Genomic DNA, 26731 nt, shown 5'->3' with positions numbered 1-26731 from the left:
GTGTCTGATTTTTTTTTCCCACTTTCTATCCCATGTTTCTGCTCGGCTGGAAAGGCGGAGGTGGTGGAAAGCAGCTGGATATAACTAACGATGTTTCCAACAATATCTCCCAATATCTTCTTTATACGTCTTCTATCCGCGAGATCAGACTATAGAAATATAACCCATCCATCCAATGAGTGATAACGCTCATTTTAACATAATGCTGTGCCAAACTCTGACAGCAATTACACGTCTCTCATCCTTTAAGGTGTTTGATCACATGACAATGGCGCGGGTAATGAGTGGAGATATTTTCGGTTAGGTGCGTATCTATACACTTAGCTGGTTTTAAGAATCATGGCAGCCATTTGTGCTTGAACTACGAGGTCAATCTATCCCAACAGCAAAAATAACGCATCACAGGAGCGGTAATAACACTAGGCCAGCGAGTAATCCCACTGGGGACGTGAAAATACCTTTGTACTACATCGCCTGACATACATAGCTACCAAACCAAAACACCTCTCCCTGAGGAAGATGGATGGATAGACGACTGGGTGAGGAATTGCGGAGGATGAAAGGCTCACGGAGGTAAAGGTCTCCTAAAATATTCTGCCGGCATATATTTGCAATAAAAGCAAAAAGCGTGCTTTGTCTTGAAGTTACAGAAAGCTTCAAATCACACATCGTCTTCGTGCTAAAAAGGAAAACACTCTCACCCCTCCCCCGAGTTTGATAATTTACATCATGTTCTGCTTGTGTCACAGCAGAGGGTGCCGCCTCAGCTGAGGTGCAAGCGGTCTGAGCAGAGGAGGGGGAGACAGGTGAAATTCTCAGAGGGCTGGGTAATTTTTACAGCTCCTCCTGATTATAGCTCCGAAGAGAGACCTTGGGAACACTTCCCCGCAGCGCCAAACACCACCAAAGGCCCCCAGCTGTTAAACCTTCTGCAGACTTGTAGATTGCGTTGGCAGGAGCTGCTCAGCTACAGATACAAATAGAAGTTGGATGACATCACTTCCCTCTCCCATCTAATCTGTCATAAACATTTGGCTCTGCCTCATCAGCTGCAAAGATAGCATGGGAAAGGAAGAGGGGGAGATGGACACACAGAGTTCCTCCCTCATGCACACAAAAATGACTCTAAATTATAAGAGTAAGCTAAGGCATGTAATAATAGATAATTTAAGGCATTTTGGACATTAATATGCTGCGGTTATATGGTACAAACAGCCGCATAAAACCCAGCTTCAGCCTGAATTTCACAGCCTGTCAGAGCTGGATGATTAAGAAGAGGGGAGGAGGGTGAGAGGGGGAACTGCTTCAAGTCTCTCTGAACAACTATCAAGCCATGTCAGATAAATATTCCCTTCGCAATATTTAGGGTTAGAAATCCAGCTGGAATATTGATGAAGCAAATCATGTTCAATCTATTGAACAGCCTAAGGTTAGATCCAGTTTTAGTGGCATAATTTGGCATTTGAATTTGATTTAAAGCATGACGGTGCAGGTCTGCAAGTTGGCAACAAGCTTTCCGAATTATTATTAAAGTGCAGAAGTCCTGCATTACAAAAAAAAACCAGCTGCATTTTATGCATAAAAGTATTGCGTATTTAAAACCTTTTACATCCTTTTGTTTCCCCTCCTCCAATCAGAGAAGACTGTTTTTTAGTAATTTTTCATTTGAGGAAATCACACTGCTTAAAGATATACAAATACATGTGCAGATAAATTAGGATGTAATTTTAAAGAAAATTCATATAAGTCATTACATTTAAGAATTAACACTATGCATATAGATAAGCAAAGACAGCTAAGATGACAGTTATTGACAACCATCACAAGAAAAATATGCCGCAAAGATGTCATTGCTAACCAACCCAGAAGTTCACAGAGTGATGCATTCAAGAATATATATGGGAATTTGTGTGGAAGGAAAAAATGTTTTGGATAATAGTGCAACTGATGTAACCACAGTCTTGGGAGTATCGTGAAGCAAAGCACATTTAAGAGTTTCCGGACGATTCGATAGCAGGTGTTACACTGATGCCTTGTACTAGGCCACTCCTCAACCATATCAAACTTTAGAAGATTCTTACCTGGGCTAAAAAGAAAACGAACTGGAGCCTTCTAATCATATACAAGTGATGTTTGTATTTAATTTGGAAATCAAGATCCCAGTGGATTGGCTCCGAATCCAAACTATTTGTTGTGCAGTGTGACGTTTCCACAGTCAGTGATGATTTAAGAAACCATCTTAACGGCAGCTGTTGGGCCACGGCGTTTCATCAAGTCCAAAGCCTGCACAGATATCAACCAGGAAACCTTACAGCCCTCCATGTTTCCTTCTGCTGACAAGCTTTATGGAGACACTGATTTCATTGTACAGCAAGACTGAGAACCCAAAGGTACCAGACGCTGGTTCGATGACAATGATGCTTCTCTGCTTTATTGGCCAGCAAATTGGCTTGACCTGAACCTTTATAGATAATCTATCATTTATTATTGAGATGAAGATCAGAGACACCAGACCCAACAATGCAGATGAGCTGACGGTCGCTACCAAAGCAACCTGGGCTTCCTGAACACCAGGCATAAATTCGCACAACATTCTCAAAATAAACATAATAGCAACATTAATATTTGAAGGAAAGAATCCTTTAGGTTGATGCCGTATTCTAGTTGTTTTCCAAGCTTTTATCAGACTGTGCCTAAAAGGCGAGGCTCAATAACCAAAAGCTTCGGGATGACTAGGGAGGAACACACTCACAGTACTAAGCTTCCTTGAGGTAATGATGATGCGCCGTTCGTGCAGCATACTGGCGTAGAGTTGGAGCATGTTGTTGATGTCCACAGCCACAAAGTACTCCGTCAGGTTCCTCTGGAGATACAACAGAAGAAAATGTTTTTAGCTTGTAAAATGTAAGCACTACATCACTGTACAGACTGTGAGAAAGCCTGATTATATGTCAAAGAACAGTGTAAGAAAAAAAACTACTACAGAGATTGATTTACATTAAAAATAAATGGTAAGGATTATGTGTGTTTCAGCTGTATTTATGCCTGTGATCCATCCAAAATAGTCAGATTGGGGAAAACGGATCACATTTCACTCAACGTCAGCCTGAGAGACCGATAATTGCTGTCATCTTGTGTCCCTTGCCATAAAAATTTGAGCTCGAATTTAAACACAAAAATCAACAAAGAGCATGTGCTCAGTTTGAATCTTTTATGCCAATCACTGAACTTCAACATTAAAGCACAAGCACCGCAGGAGATAAATCTGAAACAAGAGGATGATGCAATAATTTCAAACGGTGACATGTGTATTAGATTAAAAACGATTAGAGGCAGGGATGTTTCCATAAGGGAGGGATTTCTCCTTCATCTCCTTTTGTCTCCTTTTCTCCTCTTTTCCATGAGCACTTACACTCTCTGGGATAGTTGGCAGTCCATTGATATCCGGGGCGATGAAGTAGGAGTGCTGCGAAAACACAAACATGCAGGAAAGAGTAGAGGGAAGGTCACAAGTGAGGCATAGCACTTATTCAGAAGAGAATGAGGGGAAGAGGGGAGAAAAGGGCCATTCACTTTGTTGTATGATTTATGGCTCATCTTCTGCTCTGTCTATATGAATTGCTGAGCTGGTGTCTGAACCGTGGCAATGCTTTTATCAGGCCTGCAGAACAGAGAAAGCTGAATAGCAGCTCTGCTCCCCACAGACACACACTGTGGTGATGTCTCCGGTGGAAAACTGAGTCTTTATTTAAGCATTAAAGAGGTTTGTGGAGAACCAACACACACACACACCCACGCCAGCATGTGTGCACATTCACTTCTCCATACACACACACACTCAGGTTGTTTAGAGGATCACAGGGCTGCCTGTCTCACTTTGGGAGAGCAGGGCAGGTTCAGTGTTCAGATCAAAGGGGCCTGAGAGAGGTGCTGTTTGCAGGTAGACAAACCACCAAGAGAAACACACTGCTGCGTCTCTCTACACACTACTGAATGTTTGGTACACCTGCATTTCTCTGGGCCATCACTCAAACCTGTTGCAAGTTGTCGTAAAAATCCACTGTGATGTTGGTGAAATGTCTAAGGCAACTTTGTAAGAGTTCAGATATGAAACTGATATACTTTTTAAGCGCTGCTTTAAAAACATTTCAGTTTCCTCACATCGCAGAGGATCTCTTTTGGAGCTGGGGCCCCCATTGGGAAGGAAAATGGACATGAAAATCCAACACAAGCTTTGCAAAATAAAAACATATGCAATAAAACAAATACAAAAGTTACAACAAAATAAAATCCCTCCAAAAAAGGTCAAGACACCAGATCTGAAACCAGATGTGTTCATACAAATGTTGAAAAAGACAACTTGTTTTTCTCCCTTTCTGCCAACAAATGAGATAAAACTTCTGTTTTTTTAAGGCCTGTTAGTATTGTCAATATTATTTCTATTTCCCAGAAGAATGAGCAAGTGAATCATTCTGAACTCAGAGTTCTTCATACAATAAGGTCACTTTGGTGTTAAGCTATTTGTTAAGGCACAGATGATGAAGTCATGGATTTGTAAGCTTCTAAAATATTAATTCACAACATCTGAGTTCAGTGGAGGCCAATCTGTGAATGTATGCTAAGCTAACACATCAATCATTCTAAAAACAACATAAAAATCTAGACTACAGTTTTAAAGCCATGTTGAGGATGCGCTGAAGCCAAAACTGACGAGCTTGGTCAAAATGACATTGTTACATTTAGAGAACGCTTTCAACAACACAACCCCAACTCTTCAGTAAAGGGAAGGCAGCATTATGTTGTGGGATGAAGGAGGGAATGGTGCACTTCAAATAAGGCAGATTTTGGACCACTGATCAACTGTCTACTCTTTTTTTTATTCTTGAAACAACATCTCAAGATGGAGTGTAGCTTTTAGAAAAATGTTTCTTCTAAACACACAATAATCATAAGCATGAAGCCAAATCAATTAATAAAGGGCTTTAGGATGACAAGGTCATGGTTTTGGAGATGTCATCATAAAACCTTGATCTCAGTCCCATAAGACAGAAACAGAAAAATACAAAGATTTAGGCTGATCAGGGAGTGAAAGAAAATGTATGAAATTTCTTTTTCTATAATGTATGTAAACATCTTGTTTTAACTGAACATAATAAAACACAGTATAAGAAAGTAAGAAAAACAATTAAAATAGAGTTAAAATAGAGCCCAAACAAATGGTTTTAAATTACAAATGCAGAGACAAAAACACCGACACAATTAAAGTCATGCAAAAAATTAATAATAAAAGTTTAAAGAAAACAAAAAGTTTGAAAGACTTTTGTTTAAAACCATTTTGTGATGCAGTCAAATTCAGTTCATTATTCAATTTGGTTAAAAATGTTTTCTATGTAAGAAAACTCTTTGACTTGCTTTCTTTCCTGATGGATGTTCACATAGGGACAGTAGACAATCACTTGAATTGTGTCGTTGACTTTAAAGCAATCCCTCATGCCCAGCATGCATGTAGCGACAGTGGAGAGGAAAAACTTCCCTTTAGCAGGAAGAAACCTCCAGCAAAACCTGGCATAGTATGAGCAACCATATGCCAAGACCATCTGGGGGATACTGTAATAATTTTTGCAGTCTTTAATTTTCATGATTTTATTTGGTATTCCTTATGCACATATGCTTCTTTTTCACTACTTCATCATTTCTGTAAAATGAATGGTCCATGGTACAGTTTTTATCAAAATGGGTGACATATAATGATTATTTCTTCATTGTACTCTTCTGTAACTTCACTGGATGTTGTGTTATGCATGATTCTGAGTAGCTTAATGGCCTGGAAATTACAAATGACAAAAAATACTATTACTTCATTCAGTAAACATGCAAGGGGTAAAAATTAGGTGTGACTCAAGGCCATGCCTCTAAGAAACACTGAAAGCACTGAACAAATACTGCATTTTTCCTCCAAGTGGGTGTGTATTAAGCGATAAACACATGAAAACAATTATCCCGAGTAAACACTTGTCTAATTCCCAGAGGATGGTCATTGTTGTAGATGAGGCAGTACAAACAAACACTAAACTGGAACTAACACGTAGGGCTTTGCCTTCAAGTTGTGATAAAAAAAATTTCTAAGATAAAGAAAGAAAAAATAGCTAGTTCAATCAATAATATGTCTGCTCATTTTATGGAAATTGAAACTTTCATGTCTATTTTCTACAACTATGTGTAAAATTTCACTTTTACTCTGGGTTTTTATTAATGCGTTTGCTCCTATTTCCTAACAGCAGCAACATTTGAACTGAAAAATGAATTTACACTGAGGACCAAATGTGTCATAATAAATATGCATTGCAAATAATAGCTTGTAAATGAGTAAATTAGCCGCAAAGATACACACATAAACCCACTGATGACAGAGAACAGACAATTTTCAGTTTGACCAGTTTTTTTTAGATCAGTGAATGCACCATACATAACAGACTTATGCTGACAACAAGCCTCTTTGCTGTGGATGTCACTACTGAGTGAAGAAAACTCAAAACATTTTTAATATCGTTAAGGTGCTTAGAAATACAGGAAGCACAAAATATGTAAAAGGTTTAAAAGAAATTGTTTTTAAATGATATGGGGTTTGTGTCTGGAGTTCATTCACGGTTTAATGTCAAAATTAAATTGGTGCTTGAGGGTTGTGGTTTTTTTTAAAAACAAATATAATTTAAACTGAAGTTAGTGTTTTAGCATTAGCTTCTGCTAAATAATATGTTGATTAGAGGTTTAACATTAATGGAACTAATGTTTCTAATTACTGCTATAGGATTAGTGCAACTAAACCTTCAGTTAGCAATCCCTACTGTAGGATAAATCAGATTCAGCTCAGGTCAAAGTTTCAGAAATAAATAAAAATAAGGCATTAAGTTCTGATTGGAGCTTCTCTTATTAGCACTGTATTATTAAAAAAAAGCTTTGTTTCTCCCCAGGTGTCAAATGCAACAGCACAAATAACATCTTCAGATTTCTTTTTAAGCTTCAGTTCCTCCCCCCCCCCCAAAAAAAGAAGTTTATTTACAAAACTTTACATGCAACAATTTTAAAAATGTGAGTATGTTGGCACAAGAGGGACGTTTTGATCTGATCTTTGCTTCTGAATAATTTCTGTCTGCCAAATAGAAAAAAAGAGTGCTTTCAGCTGACTAAAACAAAGACGATTAAAAGAATACTTAAAATAACAGCAGTTGTAGATAAACAAATTGTACTAAAAGATCAGGGACTTGGGTCATACCTCTGAGACTGAGGACAGCTACTAAAAACCACATAGAACAACTACAGTGGGGTGTGATTTCTATTCTTTCTTGTTTTCTTGCGCTTTGTGTGCTAAATTATGTTCCCCTGTTGGTCTACAAATTCATGGCGCTGTGATAATCAGAAGCCACGTTCCTCAGTGCAGCAGTGGCTTTCATTGGGTGTCTGCTTGCTTATCAGCCTCTTTCCTTGTTCTTTCGAAGACTTGTTTATACGAAAACACATTGAAAGTGGGTTAACTGGAAAGGCATCAAGGAGATTTCTTGAGCACAATTGCCTTTTGCTTTAAACATAAAGGGAGGAAGAAAAAAAACTTTTGATTTTCAGAGAGAGAATATAGCAGAGTGGAAAGACATTAATCATTTACAAAGTTTGATTGTTTTCCAGAGGAGAAGAAACACACACCCAAACCCAGGATAGTTTGTTTTTGTTATATGTAAAAACGGTAGCGTAGCTTATTTGGCCAAATTGGAAATCAGTGGCTCCCATGTGATTAGTGTAGAAGCAGTTTCATATTTCACAGCAGCATCCTTCCCTCCACCCGTCTCTGCCGCTCACTCCTCTTCCACTCACCGGCTCCTTGCTTGGCTGATCTCTCAGTACTTGCCCAGTGGCAATACACAACCGCTCATTCTTGCACAATAAGACAGAGAGAGAACAAAACAGGGTTCACACATGAAAGGGGACAAGGCTTCTGCTCTCGGCTGGCATGATAAAATAAAAAAAGGTTCCTGTAAGGGAATAATTTTGCTTTATCAATTAAATATTAAACTAGCGGCTTCTCTAGGAATGAGATGAAGCTATCACCTCTGTTCTCCAGCGTCGCCTTCAGATTGAGATAAAGAAAGTTTATTCAAGAGACGTTTTGTGGAGCCCATACTGATTCTGGTTTTCATTGGGGTGTGACCTGCAGATTCAAAGTCCTTCCAACTCCATGTTCTATGCTCAGGACTAAAACACATTGGAGAACAAATATGATCCAGGTTCTTTTGAACACAACAGAAAATGAAGGAATTACAAGATTATGACTATTTAAGCATCAAAGCATTTGCTCATAACCTTGATCTGATTCTTATTAAACTCATAAGAGGCATCAAAGAGCATGGTGTTTATATAGGATGAAAACTATGGAAGTTTGTAGTTTTGATACATTCAATAATGGGGAAAAAAGCCCAAGCTGTTGAGTTTTTGATCAGTCAGACCTAAACAAGGGTAACTGTTTGATTCCAATCTCTGGGCAATCGATTGGTGCATCTCTATGCATAACCGTGGTAAGGCAATTGTAATTAAAGAAATCAATGTACAACACAAAAATAAGTCAAAAGCTAATATAATTTGAGATTGGAGAGACATTTGATTTGGAGACGCACCGATCAGTCTTTTCCAGGCAGGTCCAACTTTCTTTGAAATCTGTCCTGCCATTTCACATTTGAAATCATTAGTTTAGCAAAGAAGAGAAAAATGTGGTGCAGATTCTTTGACAGGTTCAGTAGATTAAAATAAAGGTATTATAAGATCATCAAAGAGCATTTGTGTCAAACCTTTATTAGATTTTTAGTGCATTAAAGTTCATCCTGTTTGTTCATCTGTTTACAGACTAAAAGTCTTAATTTTGATACTTTTAATAACTATAAAGGGAAGAAAATAAAATTTTTTTAGTAGTTAAATAAAAAGATAAAATCAGCTGAATACAATATCTGTCTGACTGACTGGTGCATCACTAGTTTATTCACAGACAGACAAGAATACGCAAACTACAAACTAAATCTTGACTTTATTGACCTGATATTTGTCCTGTTTTTTTTTTCTTTTTTTGCAAATTCATCTGGGTAATTAGATGTACATCCTTCAGAGACCTTTGCTGTAGAGTCGACTTACAGTTGCTTGCTTAATTGGTTAAAAAAGGGGGGTGTATAGGTGGAGCGGTGGTCCTTAAGGACAAAGGCTAACACCGAAACTCTTTTGATCCCTTCATGGTGTGGAGTCTGGAGATTGTGAGCTTAGCAGACTGGCTAAAAACCTTTACGTTGCGCTTAAATCGGCCGGGCTTACAGAAGTGACAGTGTTTAATGTTGGAGGCATTCCATGAGAGCTCGTGTCAGAGTTAACTCAAACAGAAGCTGACTTTGAGGGACCTGGGCTCATTAGGCCGTTGTAGTTTCTTGATAAGCAGGAGACATGATGAGTTGTGAAAGGGCCCTTCATGTTTAAACGTGTCCAGCTTGAGCTTATCACACAAAAAAACCCTGTAAGCGCCACTTCTTGTTTCCAAACACGGTGTCAGTCCCGGGCCCCGTGCGCGTGTCCGTTCCCGCCTGGCGTGCCTTAACCTCCTCCTGCTCCGCACTCTGCATCTCCTCTGCCTCTTTCTCATTTATTCTCTCACATCTCAACCTCTGCACTTTGCCGATCTCCTTATTTCTGCACATTCTCATGCCGTCTTGGTCTCTTTTTCTGTCAATCTCGTTTTATTTCTCATTATCTTTCCCTTTTGCTCTCTGTGTTTTCTGCTTTACATTACGTCCTCAGTGTCTCTTGGTTCACTTTTAACTACTTCACCCAATTGTCGTCACCGTCTCTGATGCAACATGCTGCTGCGGTACCTTTCCCTCTGTCTGTCTCTGCCTCAGCTGTCTTGCATCTGATCTAGCAGAATAACAGATGTATACCTACCACACTCAAGTTGACTGGTGTAAAAGGCTTTGGCACAGGCAGCTCATAGAGGGAATTCAGCAAGTCATTCAAGTCATTTTCCTAAGGGAGAGAAAAAACATGGGACACATGAATTATATTTACTTGTTTTGTTGATACAAGTTATGTGTCAATCCTGACAACGGTGCTGGGACAGGCACCGTGGCAGACCAGAGGGCAAACCTGCAGCGAGGCCTGAAGGGCTCGACAACATCCGACTGACATATGTTTAACGAGAAGTGCTGGGGTTAAAAGACGGCGGAGTGTATGGCTGCAGACGCTTATTATCCAGCGGCGCTGATTTACAGCCGAGAGTAGCCTGCGACTAATTAACCAGGGGGTCCCCGCTCCAAAAACAGGGCTTAAGGAAGCTGTCAGAGAGCCGGGTTTGACCACAGAACTGGCTTTGAAATTTACTCATCCAACATTTATGACTCCTATTTACAATCCCGTGTCTTCTGGAAGAGGAAAATCTTTCAGAAGGCAACACTAAAAAGTGAAACTCGTATTCAAACTTCTGGGAAAGCAGTTAGTGAACTGCTGTGGAGTTTTGTCGAGCTTTTTTCTTCACCAAGAACTTTGTTTTCGGTCTGGGCTATAAGAAGATACTGCGAGTTGTGTACAAGCCACAGATTCAGAGAGGCGATGGGTGGCAACGTACAGTGAGCAAAGGAGGGGGGAAGACAGGAGGGGAGGGGTGCTAGCTGGGGTGTGTGCAATCGAACAGCCTCCTGTCATGAGAGGCTCAATGCTCACACGCATGGTCAGCAACACGGCCTGGGGAAACAGTTCATTTACCCCTCGCTCTAAACCCTCATCGCTCTTCTGTCTTCCCTCGTCTGTCAACATCTCCCTCTCGCCTGGAACGGACAGCGGGGTAAATAGAAACCAAATCATGCACACTAACATTTCAGTCACCCAGGATTTTTTCTCCTCCTTTCTTTCCCATCATTCTTTTCCGTCTCTCCTCCTCACTCGCAAAAAAACGCTCCAGCCGCATTTACTTTTCTTCAACCACATTAGATTATTCCACCGAATCTCTTATAGCTGAAGAATTATGTGGATGTAGGTTGATTGTTTATGTGATGTGACTGTCTTTTCTTTTTTTTTTCTTTCTGTTTTAGCACGACACACTGTCCTGATAACAGCTCCCTGAGGATCCGGGGAGAAGCAGCGACTACATGACAATTGAACAGTGGTCCCAAAGCTCTCTGCCTCTCCTCTGTCGCCCTCCCTTCCTCTCTTTTCACCCTCTCTTCAGTCTAAACATTGGAACATCACCTACACCCTATGCAGTAGACTCTGCACATCTCCCCAGTTTGTTGCATATTTTACATTCCCCTCCCTTTTGCTCGTACAATGCAGCGAATAGTCTGGGGAGACGACTTTTGTGAAGTGCAGGCATGTGTGTGTTTGTTTGCTAGCTTGCGTGTGTGTATTGTTTTTAACGATTTGTTTTCCAGTAAATCATCAGGAATAACTTCCAGTGTCAGATCAGCGTTTGGTCTGTGAAATGTCAACATTGTTGCTGCTAACAAGAGGAACCAATTCAAGCCTGAGACAAAAAAAATAAATAAAAAATACAAAACATGCAGCATGCAGACGAACACACAGTGGAGGGAAACGTCTCACCACAACACAGACTTAAAGAAAATACATGGTGTGATTGTTTATCAGTCAAATCCAAATAAAATGTTGTCTTATTTGTAGATGCAAAAAACTCCAGGCACCTTCTGGTTATTAGAAACAGAATGAGTGATTACCTGCTGTTTTGTTAAGTAGTCAGCCAGTGTGTTCAGCAACTTGTAGTAGATTTCAAACCATGGTAGATAACTGCAGAGAGAAACACATTAATGCAATAAATATGGAGAAGTCGGCATTCATTTCATCATCTTCTACAATAAACAAACAAGATGCAACGAATCAAAGCGGACTGGTGTGTTATTTATTTAAAATACAAGCGCAAAGGGAGTCAGTCTGCAGAAAACTTGAATGTGTGTTTCTCAAAATGTCTTCATCATTTGACCTGTTGTTTCAAAATAAATTGCACAGATTATTGAGGAAAGATCCCGATTCTTACTCCAAACGTATATGCTACCACATCTTTCTTATTACATTCTTTCTGGCCTTTGCATGTGATAAATTCTTGTCGTGTCTCCTCTTTAGGGCAGTAAAGAAAAAAAAAGATGAAAAGAAAACAAGATTGTAGATCCTTTAAAAAAAACTGTATTGCTTTTATATGGTGCAGAGGGATACTATGGTTTACAAGCATGCTGATCCCAGATGCACAAGCTTAACAAAAATACACCACTCCCTCTCCCCCTTTACACCATCCTCCTCCACCCGCCTGCTCTGCCGCTCAAACTGCTGCTTTTCATGCGCTGCACATATTTTAAAAAAAAATTACTTTATATAATTAATGTAAAGTAAATTAATTCATTAACAAGCTCCAAATAATTCATACAGCAGTGTTTGTGTTGAGGCTAATCAGTAAGAACACCCAACATAAGCTAAAGCATCTGCAGCATGGCTTTCTTTACAAAGTTGACATATTCTTGGCCAAGTAGGCTCGCTTTCTGGGTGGAAGGAGGCCAACACTTTACTCCAGCATAAAAGGCTGTGAGGGCTCAGTTCATTTAATGTTATGCAATTAAATAATAAAAACATGAGATCCTATCATGGTATTGAATTTTGATGCAGTTTGGGTTTTTAAAATGCAGATTTAGACCCTGAATGAGCAATAATTCTGGCTGAGGACTTTTAGGACTGCAATTAAATAAATAGACACTCCTTGTAATGCTTTATTAACTTTGATGGATGCAGGGGTTGAAAATTTACGTAAATATTATTTTAATCTCAATATAAAACTCTGTGAGCAATGATTTAGTTACATATCTCATAAAATGACCCAAGTTTGAAGTATTTTGTTGCTGCGGGAAATGTTTAAACCTCGGGTTTTAAAGTGATAGAGTTTACAGTCAAACTAAAGCTGTTGGCTGGAGAGCGAGGAGTTACCAGGGCATGGGTCACTGGCTGCTCTGCAGACTGGAATTAACAGACAACAAGAAAACAATAAAGTGGACCTAATGCAAATTTTCATATCACTAAATCCGCAAGGGGCCAATGACAGCCTGGGTCTTCAGGAGAAGTGCAGCCAAGCGCGCCAATCAGAGAGGCTGAGTGACCATTAGTCTGAAACAATCAGACTCTTAACATGCCGATATTTTGACATCTGCATGAAGATTTACCACAATCAGGTCACACTTGCAGGAGAGACTCAATCAAACATACTTATGTTAATTTACATGCTCACCGGATATTAACCTGAAGACCTATTTCTGCCATGTCAAGCAACACAAACGGGTCAGTTTTTGATGTGCAAAATGCATTTTTTCATTACAGTAACATAATCTGACAATTTAGATACATCAAATTTTTCCAGTGATAAGTGGAGAAACAAAAAACATCCAAGGCTTAACTGTCATTTTTTAAAGTAAATAAATATCTGCAGCACAATTGATTTACACTGAAAGTCATTGAGGTACGTTTTCATTCTTACAGTTTGTAACGTAATCAGTAAAATATAATTACGATGTCTATGACATCATGTTAACCTGGGGTAAAGACTTTCCACAGTCAAAATTGGAAAGCCAAGAAAACATTCCATTCACGTAAGACAGGACAGGCAACAACTCAGACAGTCAACTTAATATAAAAATCTAACTTTAAGTGAGACAAATAAGATAAAGTCCAACTTTATTTTGCTTTCAGGCACACAGAAAAAAATGATAAAGGAAAATCTCAAGCTCTCTGTAAGAGAATGACACCATTCTTTTATTCAGTTTGACAATATATAATCATGACAAAAGATGTATTTAATTACAATAATATTAATAATAGTAATGATGACTATACATGCAGTAGGTGCTATATTTGCAAAACCACAAAAAGTCTGGTCTAACAACTGGATAATTTTTTGTATTTATTTATATAATTTTTGAGGTTCAGTTTTATGAACTTTTAATTAGCAATCTATTCCTTTAACTACAGCCAGCCAGATATTTGTTGAGCCGTATTCAAATTCAGTAAATGGTTAAAATAAAATTACTATTCTCCCGAATACAAAGAACAACAGTCTGAGTAATTAATATTTTAAAAGTTTAAAACAACCAACTGTGACAGGCAATGCAGAATCTCAACAATGGAAAATGAGGAAGATGGCAAAGTACGTAAAAATACAAAATTGATAGAGAACTGCACCTTTTTCATTCACTGCTACAATAAAACAGAACTTATGTTCTCAAGGTAATGGCTACTAAAAATAGAGGAGTTGCACTCTTCACAAGAGATCTGACCTGATAACAGAAGCATTTTAGCTTGATGAAAGTATTTAAAGATGAAGCCCATCTTTTAAAGAAACTTTCAAGATGGGAAACACAGGAGAACATGCCATTCAAGTCATAAAACAGCTCAAAGAAAATAGCTACCAGCTTCAACCTGCCTGTATCTGTAGCTAAGACTACTAACATCACAGTTAAATAACTGGAACTATGACAACCAAGGCAGAACTCAAGCTTATTTTGTCACCGTGCACAGTGACAAAGAAAATATAAAAATTTAAAGTTTTCTAGTAGATAATTAAGGCAGTTTTTCAGAGATAATGCTACAGCAGCAGTTTAACGAGTAAATTCATAGTGTGAATGTGGAGGGTTCTGTATTTACACGCTTCACTCTGATAGGGGCAGTGTAAGTTCGATAAATTACCTGACTCATTTACGACTTGTGTTCTCTGGACATTAAACCTTCAAGTTTTCATGGATGTGCGGTATATAAATGAAACCCTCGCCGTCAGCGGCGCCGTCAGGCCTCACAGAGCTCACAGACATTACACTCCTTAACCAAAGTGCTGTAAATTTAACGGAATACACACAATCACTGGTAAATCTAAACCTTTGCAAATTATCAATAATAAACTCATATTTGAAAGATGGAGAAAGTTTTCCTTCTTCAAAAGGAGGCAAATTAATATATTTTAAGGATGCATTGGTGTATTCTTCTCCCCTCCCCTGCCCTGCTCTGCTCTGCTCTCTGTACACGCAAAGTTAAAGTTTGGAAAGCTCACTGAGAGATACTCCTACTCGTCACAGTTCATTGCTCAGATCTGTTTGTGCTTCGCAAATCCTCCGATAGAGAGAGGGAGGGGAAGAGGCATCTATCACTGGAGTGCTCAGTGCGTGGGGGTCCCGCGATCTCTCCTACCATTTTAAGCACACGTCTTCTCCAAGTGCCATGTACTCAAAGAGCGAACCAATTAATCTGCGACCCACTATCAGTCTCTCCGTTCCAGGCTCCGACCACCTAACGCCGTGGATGTTTGAACGGGCCTAAAAGAAGCAACTCTGGGACTCAGAGAAAAAGCAAAAAGTAGTCTAAGCTTGAAAAGGTAAAAAAAAAAAAAAAAAGACTTAAAAAATCTCAACAACAAAGTATCTAAATGTTGGAAATTAAATGTTTAGACAAAAGCCAGCCCACTTTGGCTGCCATAAAGTAAGTTGGGTGTTAAGCACGACAGTTATTCCTGTTCCTTCGATGAGCCTTAAATCGTTTTTACTGCACAAGAATCTGTAATCATAAGTCACCTACACTTTGTAGACGGTTCAGCTGAAGATTGCATTACACATTTACTTTCTGGGGTCAGGGGTTAAGTACGGGGAGGGGAGGAAGTGTCGTCCTGAAAAAGTGACCAATAACCGGAGCCACTCAGTACTTAAAATGTATCCTAAAACATCTGCTGTTACACAAAACTATTTTTTTATCTATATAAAAGAGGGAACAAAAATGATTTAACACCTAGTGGGAAAGAGTGAGAGGAGATATGAGGAAAAGAACATTAAAATAATAATGAGATTTCAGCGCGTTTCTTTATTTGGTATGATCTGTGGCTTTATTCTGGCCACAACTTCAGCAACGAGACTACAAAGGCCTTTCCACATAAAACTGTCCTACTCATTAAGGCACTTCCTCTTGTAAGCAGAGGTGACAATTTTACAGAGCCGACATTTCAGCGATCACAGAAGCAAACTGTTTTAATTAAAGTGTAGCTCTTATTCTTTGGAAATGATTAAAACTTAATAAAACTAGGGAGTTCAGATAGTCTTCCCTGTTTTATTTTGTGATATGTTCTTTATCATCTATCTAAACAAAATGAACTTTCAACCCAGGACCTTGAAAAAATATATTTTAAAAATTGTTCACATTCCTTATCTGAGAAATCTACAACAGTGTTATGTTTGGGTATGATCCCAACATAATATGGCTATTAGTAGTTTTTAAAAAATTCAATAAAATAAGATCTGGGGAGGAAAACTGGACAGCACAAATACACAAAAAAAGCGGGAAAAAAAATAACTTCCTATATGTTATTTTATAATAAATGAACCAAGTCATGCAAACTACTCAGAATGCATAATGAATTTTATACATCATATGTCAAATGAATTAGCATGTCTAACTCAGCGAGAGGGACGGGGGAGCCTCTGCTAATTGGCAGCGAAGCTTCATGCATAATTATGGGCCGAGCGTCTTTGCTGTCGCACTGTGGCAGCAGCCGAATAACGAGGAGGAAAGAGAGGGAGAGACAGAGAGCATGAGATGGGAGAGGGAGAGAAAGGAAAAACAAAGGCCACGGAAGCTGGCCGGGAAGGGTGGGTGGTATATACGAGTGTGTATGTGTGGGGAAGAGGATGGGAGGGGGGGTATGAGGGCCCTGTTCTTCACAGTAGCTCATCAGGCCAGCGACAAACCCACGACTGTCCATCACCAGCCACACAAACACACACAGAGGCGAGAGCGAGCCTTACAGGAGTGCTGCTACACAAACAGAGAACAGAGGAAGGCTTTGTGCTGCTTTTCCAATTTGTTGTTTCTTAAACTGCTTATTACATTCATTAAAAATTGATCTTTTTACTTTTTTTCTTAGTTATTATTAAAGTGCAGCAAGCCTGTCCACTGAGATTTTCACTGCAGTGCTCATTCTTTGTAATGGGTAAGTAATTGCATCTGTAAAGGAAAAAAAAAAAAACAACAACGTTGCATCGACATTAAATTACTTGGAAATTAACAGATAATAGACTTTTTTTTAGAAGCATATTTATGCAAAGAGAAATAAAATTTTTCAACGTCCGGGGTCCTCGTTTGTCTGCGCTGTGATAGAAGGAATAAAGCTATAAAAAAATATAAAAACGGCTAAAGTTTTGGATAATTATAGGCACTTCAGAAACATATTTGTGTGGGCAGATAAGAACATAAATTTGTTTTTCTGGCAAAGTGCAGAACGGTGTGAGAATGAATGAAAAGGTTGTTTCAAAAATCTGTGATCATTTCTAAGATGTTGTAAATTAAAAAAAGGTTTTATCCTCCACCATACAAAACAAACATAGATACACATATATTTATGATAAGTACTTAAGAAATAAGTAAAAAATAAAAGCAGCTTGTAAACAATGTATTTATTTACGTTTATGGCTACTTAGGATTTGCAACTTTACTTGGAAAAACGTCTTTTTCTGACTTTTAATTTAATGTATTGAAATCAGACATAATCTTTAAAACAAAAACTTCAATAATGAAGTTTAAAATGACAATTAGAGAGTGGCTGTGTGTGTTACCTGAGGAGACATATGCAGACCCGGCAGCCTTGGGTGAGTCGACAGAAACCAAACCTCTGTTTGCTGTCGATGTCTGTGAGAACAAAGGTGAAGTTCTGCCCCACCTGATTCTGGGAAACCCTGCCGACGACACAGAAGGGCGCATGCAGTGAAGGCTAAACAGCCAGCAGTTTATTAATAAATGTGGGAAGAATTAGGAGCAATTAATAACAGACAAAATTAAGCTAAATTAATGCAGAGGGTCAACCCATTTCATTCAAAGATGGCTCAATTCTGTTTGACTTAACCTCGAGAATGAACTGCAAATATATTAATATCACATATTTCATGTTTAAATGTTATAAAATCAAAGCTTCTCTGAGGTTTTGAGATAAATATGTATTAAGTTCGAGTCACATTTCCACCACTAGATGGCAGCAGCTCAGCTTCAGTAAAAGCTCAGAGTCCTCCCTACATCCTTAGCTCCCTGTTCTGTCTTAAGAATGGATCATTTCACATGTTCCAATATAAAAACTGGGACTTTTTCAGATAGTTCAGGCCTGAGCAGATCATAATACAACTCATCAATAACACTGGCTGTCACAGGTGACCTCATTTTCACCAATGACACTTGGTCTCATTTTCTACATTAATCTGTAATCACTTACACATATTCTGATGAATATTGAGTTGTTTTTATCAGATCATTGATATCATCATTTCAACCCTTAAAACATTTTATATCTTTGCAGTTTTGATTTTGTACTTGTGGATGGCACCCAAGACTTAGTGCCATTCATGGGTCATTTTTGTACCTGCTTTACCAAATTACATTTCAAAGTAATTTTCTAGATTCCACTCACAGACTACTTTTAGGAAAACGTGTTCATCCCAGCAGGATGTGGCCTGGAGTCATTTCAGTATAATCAGGAGTCTTAATCTGTTTTATAAGAGCCAACAGTTCCTAACTAAAGCGGCCATTGGGTAAAAGGCGGGGTACACCCGGGAAAGGTTGCCAGTCCATCACTAGGTCACACAGAGATCCAGATCCAATAACCACTCACTCGTGGTACAAGGCTACATAGAAAGACCAATTTACCCATCAACCATGTTTTTGGACTGTGGTATGAACACAGAATGTGACATTATATATTGGAGTTAAATTATGTGAGATTTTAAGATCTTTTTGCAAATATTCTCTGGGCTAATTTTCCCCTTTCAACAATTCATTCCTTGTAAACAAACCACAAGCTTTACTCTTGGTTTATTTAACTTGGAAGTTCAGTATTTTTACAATTTAAAAACAAAGATAAAATCAAAAAGGCTCAAATAGGATGCATATGCAATTGTTTATTAAATTCTAAAAGTTATCCACAAACACTCATCTTATGGTTATTATGGTTCTAATCTCATTTTGACTCCAATGAAATACTACATATTAGGATTCCTGATGGATCCAAAAATAACTAAGAAATCTTTCACTTGTATTTATTTTTTGTTTTCTAAACTCTTTTCTAATTAGAAAGAAAAGAGTTTAGAAAATTACTATAAGTCAGTGGTTCCCAAGATTAGCATAAAACATTCAAAACTCCACACCATGCGGACCATTTTAACACAACCAGGACTACAATAATACAAGATGGTGATTTTATAAATAAAATTGGCATGGTATGGTAAAAGGATTTTGAAGGTAAAGAGTTGGTAGGGTGGTCAAGTCATTAAAGTACCACTGAATGCTTTTATTGCCAAACAGCAGAACTCAGTCAGAAGCAACTTTTTTCCCCATAAAAACCTGAACTTGAGATGGAACTACTTAATACTCATTATCTTGGGTTCACGTTTGACAAGAAACTAATCTGCCACAATAGCAGAAAGACTGTAACAATTAATTATGTGTTTTACTATCTCTAGTCATGCCGTTGTCACAACATTTACCATTGTTATTGAACATTGTGTTTTCTTACTTTCATGCAGCCTGCAAGGCATACAAAAAGAGTTTCAGCTTTGTTTTTATTTGTTTTGAACAGGCAATCCCACCCATGTGGACACGACCACAATAAACACTCATCATTAAGCTCCGACAGTCAGGAAATTGGCAGGTGACAATATCACTAAGTGATTGCAATTTAGAGCTCATCACTGTCACATCTGAGAAGTATAAACTGTACATCTCATTTTCTATCTTTAGGTGTGAGAAGTGATCAGTTTTTTGAGGTGTGTGAGCAAGTGTCTTCTGTACAAATGAGGTGAAACCAGGAAACGGAGAGGGAGAGGAGAGGAATCATACCTTTCCACGTCAAAGGGAAAGCAGAACTTTGGTATTGTCTGAAGAACTTCCTAAAAAACAGAACACAGAAAGAAACAAATCCTTTTAGACATATCACAGAGAAAATAAACAAGATTGTATATTTCAGTATGGAAATTTCTTGGGCCTCCACCAAGTAGGGGTTAGGGTTAGTCTATCAACTGGCAGAACAAAATGGGGATTAATGCTAAACAGTACTGATAGCAATCTGACAAAGTCTTAACATCCCAAACAGTGCAGCCTAAATGCACTTAATCCAAATGAATGGGCAATATAACCCACTTTATTTGGCAGAACAGGGTGGAAACGTTCCCTTTTTTCCAAGAATAAGGGAGGGATCCTCAATGCACAGCTTGAATAATTAGCAGTTAATAAGTTCATTGATTATCAGGTGCCAAAGGGAGATGAAAGAGAAGTGAGAAGAGAGAGAATGGAAAAGAAAAAGAGGGCAAGGGTGGTTGGGGGTTTGGGAGGGGGGGATACACACAGCACCCAGGCTATGGTGGCAGATTGTAGTGACAATAGGCTAAGCAGCTCTGTGGGGTTAAGAGGTATGGAGGGGGGGGTACAAGCCTGCAGGGCTTTACCTCCCAACACCTCCCCTGTGGGTCTGCGTGCTCTTGATGCGAGGTAGGGGAGACGGGGAGGGGGCACTGGTCTTTTCCACCAGCGGCATATGGATTTAGACAGGGAGCATGAACAGTGCGGTGCACCATATGGGTGAGCCACTCCAGCCCAGCCACACAGAAAGCAAGCGCGGGGTCCCCACTCCGCCTGTAGCTCCAGCTCGTCTTCTCTCTGGCCACTAACCTGGCCCAGAATGGCTGCCAGGTCTGTTCTGGCCGTCTGTCTGCCTGCTACCTCTCCCTCAGTTCTGGTCCTTCTCTGCCAAGCTCAAAGACTAATCCTGGGTACTGGGTGGCTCTCTGCTACGCTCTGGCCTCCCCATCCGTCTCTCTCTTCCTCTTTCGTTTACTTGCCAAGCTCGGCCACTGAGCTGAGGTTTTGGTCTTTTTTTATTGGACACATCCGAGCAGTGAGTGATGCAGTTTCTCCCTGCCTCCCCCAAAGATTGATCCGGACGACAGGTTGGGTTTCTGCTGCTGCTGCTGTCTACTGTCTATAAGACCTCACCATGGGGAGCAGTCACTGATCCCCCCCTCCCGCCCGCCACCACCCCGCCTCATCAAAACTTAAATCTGTCACCCCAGCACAACACAAACATTGCTACAGACAGCCAACCAAAAGCAGCAATGAGCTATGACAGAATGTGTGTGTGTCGTGTGAATCTGTGCATTTAAATGTTATGCTTGCTTCAAGGACTTTTCTCATTCCATCCAAGGCTTGTGAGGCCTGTACATTTATGTGTTTGTGTGGGTGGCTGATTTTCAGTGGGCTATATGCTTCTATGAGAGCCTGTGCCCAGATATGGAGCATTAGGGAGGGGCTGAAGGCGAGGAGCGGTGGGTGGGTGGGTGGGAAGTGACTGTTTTTCCTTATCTGGATCCGTGATAAAATTGAGAACTCAACAAAGACGGATGGTACTGTGGCAGAGGAGGTCTGTTTTGTCGGCACGTGTGTGTGTGCGTGTGTGACTAAGTCTTGGCGTGTGCGGCTGTAAAACTGTCACACACATCAGAGCTGCCATCATTTTATGCGTTTGCTACTATTATTAACCACAATGCACGCACACCAATATGTTCCAGAGAGCCCTCCCTGGCACACTGCATATGGCACACAAACCCAAACAGACACACACACACGCCAGCACACACACATAGAGAGACGCTCTTTTTCCTGCAAATAAAAACATTCGAGTTGCCAGATTTGCGGTGTTGTCGCGGCCCTGCCCACATCGGGTTTCTGTTTCTGAGTGACAGTCCAGGAGCTGCAGAGACTCTGATCTCACACAGAATCAGCAGGAAGTGAAGTGATGAGGTTGTGTTTGTGTAGAGTGTGACATTGAAATCGCAGCTATATTCTCCCTCCATATAAGAAACCTCAGGACGCCATCTAACATATAGGCACTTTCAGACTGCCTGTCTTTTGACGTTAAACAGTCCGGACAGCTGTGCCTTGCAAGCATGTTTGTGAAGTTGGACAAGATCCACCTTTTTTCTTTCTCTTCATCTTCCTAGTATAATGATTTAAGGTGGAAATTTCACACATCTTAACAAAGGCATAGACAGTCAGGATTTTATAGAATTACACAAATGTTTCTTACGAGACCAAATTTAAATTTAAAGTAATGTTTGTAAAGGTAATGTTCTCATTCTGCAAAATATGCTCTTCTTTTACCTACTCTTAAAACTAAAAAACTTTTCTTATTGTGATCTGGAAATGGTCCAGCTTTTGACGTTAAAGCATAGATAAATCATATATAAAACTTTTCTGATATAGCATTCCTACATTTTCAATTCCTTTAAAGTAGAAGAAAGTAAGAGTGAATTTGATTTTCTCCAGCTGTTGGAAGCGTAGAGTAACAGGCCTCTACTGCATGCTGCTGACGAGTCAGCTGGTTGAAAGACACCCACTGCTCTTTTTCATCCCCAACCAGGAAGACAAATCCTGCTATAAGAATACTATAAGCACTACGGATGTAAAGCAGCTGACTGCAAGTTACCTGGTAGATCACCTAACTAATTAACCAGCCAATATAAGCTATCATTAACAAAAAAAAAAAATAGTACTAAGCGGGTGTTATTTAAAATGTTTACCTTACATTTATGAATCAAAATCCAACTCCAACCATTTTAGTCAGTGTAGTTGTACTGTAATTTGAATTCAGGCATTAAAAATATTTAAGACACTTCTAACAAGTCTCAAAGTTTAAAAAGGAGAATCTGCATGAAACATTTCTGCTCCATATAAAGACAATGGAAATAAATGTATTTACATAGATCAAATAACATTTACATTTTATAAACTGATTGGTTACCTGGAATCTCTCACTAGCTGCCAGAGATATTTTTTTGTTTTATTTGACAATAGTTTAAGACAAAGGGGGAAAAAATCACTCAATTTGTAAAACTGCCTGCAGATAGAGTTTTATTTTCTTTTTATACCTGTGAATTGACCCATTATTTTCTTTCATCGTTCTTTTCTGCTTTAACCAAATAAGACGGTGGCATGTAATTTGAAACTCACAAATCTTTTCCTCATCTGTCAGTCAGTTTTCTGTTTTCCATTCCCAGCATCTCACCTGTGTTACTGGCAACTCTTAGGCATCTGTAACTCTCTTCCCATCACTAGGCCCTATACCACTGGGATATCTCAACACGACTGGCACAAAGGGGATGTTCTGTTACTATTCCTTAGCATGGTAAACACACACACATATACACACACACTCGTCCCCCCCACATGCCATTTTCCCAAGACAAAAGAAAAAGAGGCAGCTAATATATTTGCAGCTTTTGCTGGGAGGGTGAGGAGGAATCTGCTGCTAGGCTGGGCTTGGCAGACACTGATATGTGTGGGTGTGTGTGTGTGTGTGTGTGTGTGTGTGTGTGTGTGTGTGTGTGTGTGTGTGTGTGTGTGTGTGTGTGTGTGTGTGTGTGTGTGTGTGTGTGTGTGTGTGTGTGTGTGTGTTGTTTATCGTGAGTGGAGACAGGGGTATCATTCAGTGAGACAGAATGCTCTGGGTTCCCCCAGTGGACACTCGTGCTATCACTGCATCACATCACTACAACAGCACTGTGCCCCCACAGGATAACACAGTACAGCAGGGGAGAGCAACAAACTTCACAGCACATAGCGACTTCGCTTTTCTCCTCTTAAAAATAGGTCTAAACTTTACTTTTATTCTTGCTCTACCCTAATTCCCCCTATAGAACTATCTGTGTTGAGGTAGGCTATATATATAGTCTGGCATTACACCAGTTTCTTAAAAGACCTGACACAATACTGATGTGTGGGCTAGGCTTGGCTGTCTACCACATAAAGGGAGGCACCCGTCTTTAGGCTGGACAACAAGAAAACTGCAAAAACAAGGCTGTATGACTTAAGCCTGTTAAAAATGATTCATGTTTATAAACTGATTAAATCCCAAGCTCAGAATTTGTTGTGGTGTTTCATTTTGGGTGTGAACTTCATGAGCAATCTACACGTTCCCATGTGCGAGCAAACAGAGAGAAGCAGCAGAGTGGTGTGTAAAAATATGGGCAAAAGTAGAGAAGGAAGAAATAAGGGGGATGTAAAAGAAAAAAATGCAGGAGGGAGAGAGAGTCAGACAGACAAACTGACAAAAGTGAATGTCACAAGGAAAGGAGAGGTGGAGAATGATGGACACAGGAGTGTGAGTGAGGAGGAGAGAGAGGGAGGCAGCTCAGTCCATGCCCCTCTCCCTTTGCAGCGAGGACTCCTCCCTGGGGGGGCTCAAGACTTTAAGCCCCTGTCCTGATTTATATTCCCTTGGCTACTGCAGCCAGATCAATGTAGCTAGCTACCCAGTGTAACTGAGTCTGGGTCTGTTCAGCCTGGCCCCCTGAGCCCGTCTGACAGGATGTAGTTTTATAAAAGAAGGGAGGAAGGTAGCAGAAAAAAATGGGAATCCGGAACTAGTGGTCCAATACTAAAAAAAAAAAATTTAAACAGATGTCTTTTTTTTCTTTTCATGTTAGCCCATTAATGCAAATCATACATATATTACTCATACATTTTTTCAGAGCTTTTTTGTTAAGCCTCACATTACAAGTAATTCCTACTACCGTATAATGAATCACTGTGAACATTATTTATCTTTCCATGTGTCTTGTCTCATTTAAATACCCTTGAAGAAATGTGGCGCATTTTCTAAAATGTCATTTCCTGTCTGTTAGAAAATCACTTGCATGTAATGCATATAAATAAATGTATACATATAAAGGGTGAAAAAAGAGGATCATTCTTCCTGAATCTCATTTCTGAGGTAAAACACTGATGTTGGATGAGAAGGCCTGGCCTTCAGCCTATAGTCTAATACTTTCCAAAGGTGTTTAATCAAGCTAAAATTAGCAGTAGGGAAGAAAAAAAAACTTTTGATTCATCGAGGTGTGGGCATGAATTATTCTGATTGATTAATAAATGTTAAAAATGACTTTCCTCAATGTTAATTTACAACCTCACTGGGAGAAATCACTTTTACCAACTGTCCCTAGAGCCCACACTTTTTTCAAAAAGGCTTTTAATTTTGCAACATCGTGTGCATGAAATCAGCTTCAGAATGAACTTCAGTTGAAGGAGTTGGTCTCATTTTATTCTTTTAAGGACATTTTAAAAGACCACAGAAAACCAGTCTGTGTGTCATTGCTTTTAAACTGATTTATTATTGCCAAGTAGAAAATATTTTAAATCTCAAGCAGTTTTTTATCCTGGTTACTTAAAGGTTGCAAAATGCAAAAGGCCACACACAGAAACACAAAAAAATGGTACCCAGTAAATTTATGGTGACAGAAGAATGAGAAGCTAGCTGACGAGAAATACATATTGAAGGACATCTTGAACAAGAACCACAACATAATGAGGCCATGCAAAACTAAACTGAAATATTTAGAAATATTGCAAACGCAAAAAATCATATTGCACGTTTCTACCTGGAAGCTGAAGAAAAACAGCTTGTATTACCTGTCTCCATAAAACCTAGGACCTAAGAGCAAGCAATGTCAATGCAACTCCTTAACTCGGAAAAGGCAAAGCTAAAAGCAACATTCATTGCAGCTTTTCAATGATTTCTTTATGGGCCTTTGTGAACTGGTGCGTACATTTGTTGGAACAGGAAGAGCCCAGCAAACTGAGGCCACCATGTCAAGAGCATAAAATTGTCCAAAATGTCTTCATATGGTGCAGCATTAACAGTTTCTCTCACTGGAATTAAAGGGCCAAGCTCAACTACTAAAAAAAAGCAAAAGAACTCTGCACCATGATCCCTTCTGCACCAAACTTTACAATCAACATAAAGCAATCCAGCAAGGGCTGTTCTCCTGACAACTACTAAACCTGGACTCATCTGTTGGATTGCCAGAGAGAGAGGCATGATTCGTCCCTCCAGAAAACATGTCTTTATTGCTCCTGATGCCAGTGGCAGCATGATGTAAGGCTTGGCTGCAGCTGCTTGGCCATAAAATCCCATTTCATGAAGCTCTCAATGCACTGTTCTTGATATAATCTTAAGGTCGAATGAAGCCTGGTGGTCTGCAGTTATTGACTCTGCAGAAAGTTGGCGACCTCTGCATCCGCTGACCTGCTCTGTGATTTGAAGTGGCCTACCACATCTTGGCTGGGTCACTTTTCCTCCCAATCATTTCCACTTTGCTATAGAACCACTGACTGTTAAATCTTTAGTACAGAGGAATTTTCAGAAATGGACTTACAGCACAGGTGGCCCACTATCACAATAGCATATAGTAATTTTGTGAGCTCCTGAAAGCAATTTATTCTTTCACAAATGTTTGTAGAAGCAGTCTGGAAGCTAAGGTGCTTGATTTTTATGGTCAAGCTACTCAAATCTCTGAATCACTATAATAGCTAATGTGTGGGAGGGTCTGAGGGCATCCAAAATACCTTTACCTTTAAACAAGTTGGTAACTTCAGCTTAAAACAAAAAACTATGAATAAACATTAAGCCATAAATTTACAGAGCTGAGATCACAGGCTCTGCATGCCTTTTTAAAAATTACTTTGAGAAAACGGTTCTAAAAAAAAATAAAAATAAGGGGCAATATTAGCTGCCAGGAAGCTGCATAAAAACTGAACAGCATGCTAGATATTTGTAGCAAACACTGACCATTGGCTTAATAGTTCACAATTTGGCAAAAAT

At 39.4% G+C, this 26731-nt stretch overlaps 1 protein-coding gene across 2 annotated transcripts in view; it reads right to left on the bottom strand.

Moving 5' to 3' along the window:
• dennd1b (DENN domain containing 1B) overlaps nucleotides 1-26731 on the bottom strand; it is a 141091-nt gene that overhangs the window by 69021 nt on the left and 45339 nt on the right. Inside the window, exons 4-10 of one of the 2 annotated variants that reach the window (XM_014469446.2) lie at nucleotides 19918-19967; nucleotides 17652-17771; nucleotides 11748-11817; nucleotides 9967-10047; nucleotides 7867-7926; nucleotides 3413-3466; nucleotides 2753-2863 (exon numbers count right to left, since the gene is read on the bottom strand). In XM_014469446.2, the coding sequence (XP_014324932.1) occupies nucleotides 2753-2863; nucleotides 3413-3466; nucleotides 7867-7926; nucleotides 9967-10047; nucleotides 11748-11817; nucleotides 17652-17771; nucleotides 19918-19967 (546 nt within the window). The remainder of the gene's footprint in view (nucleotides 1-2752; nucleotides 2864-3412; nucleotides 3467-7866; nucleotides 7927-9966; nucleotides 10048-11747; nucleotides 11818-17651; nucleotides 17772-19917; nucleotides 19968-26731) is intronic. The other variant, XM_023339654.1, reaches the window with a different exon arrangement.

The sequence above is a fragment of the Xiphophorus maculatus genome, chromosome 9 (genome assembly GCF_002775205.1).
Source record: "Xiphophorus maculatus strain JP 163 A chromosome 9, X_maculatus-5.0-male, whole genome shotgun sequence".
Classification (NCBI taxonomy): domain Eukaryota; kingdom Metazoa; phylum Chordata; class Actinopteri; order Cyprinodontiformes; family Poeciliidae; genus Xiphophorus; species Xiphophorus maculatus.
This window is presented reverse-complemented; position numbering and strand designations above follow the sequence as displayed.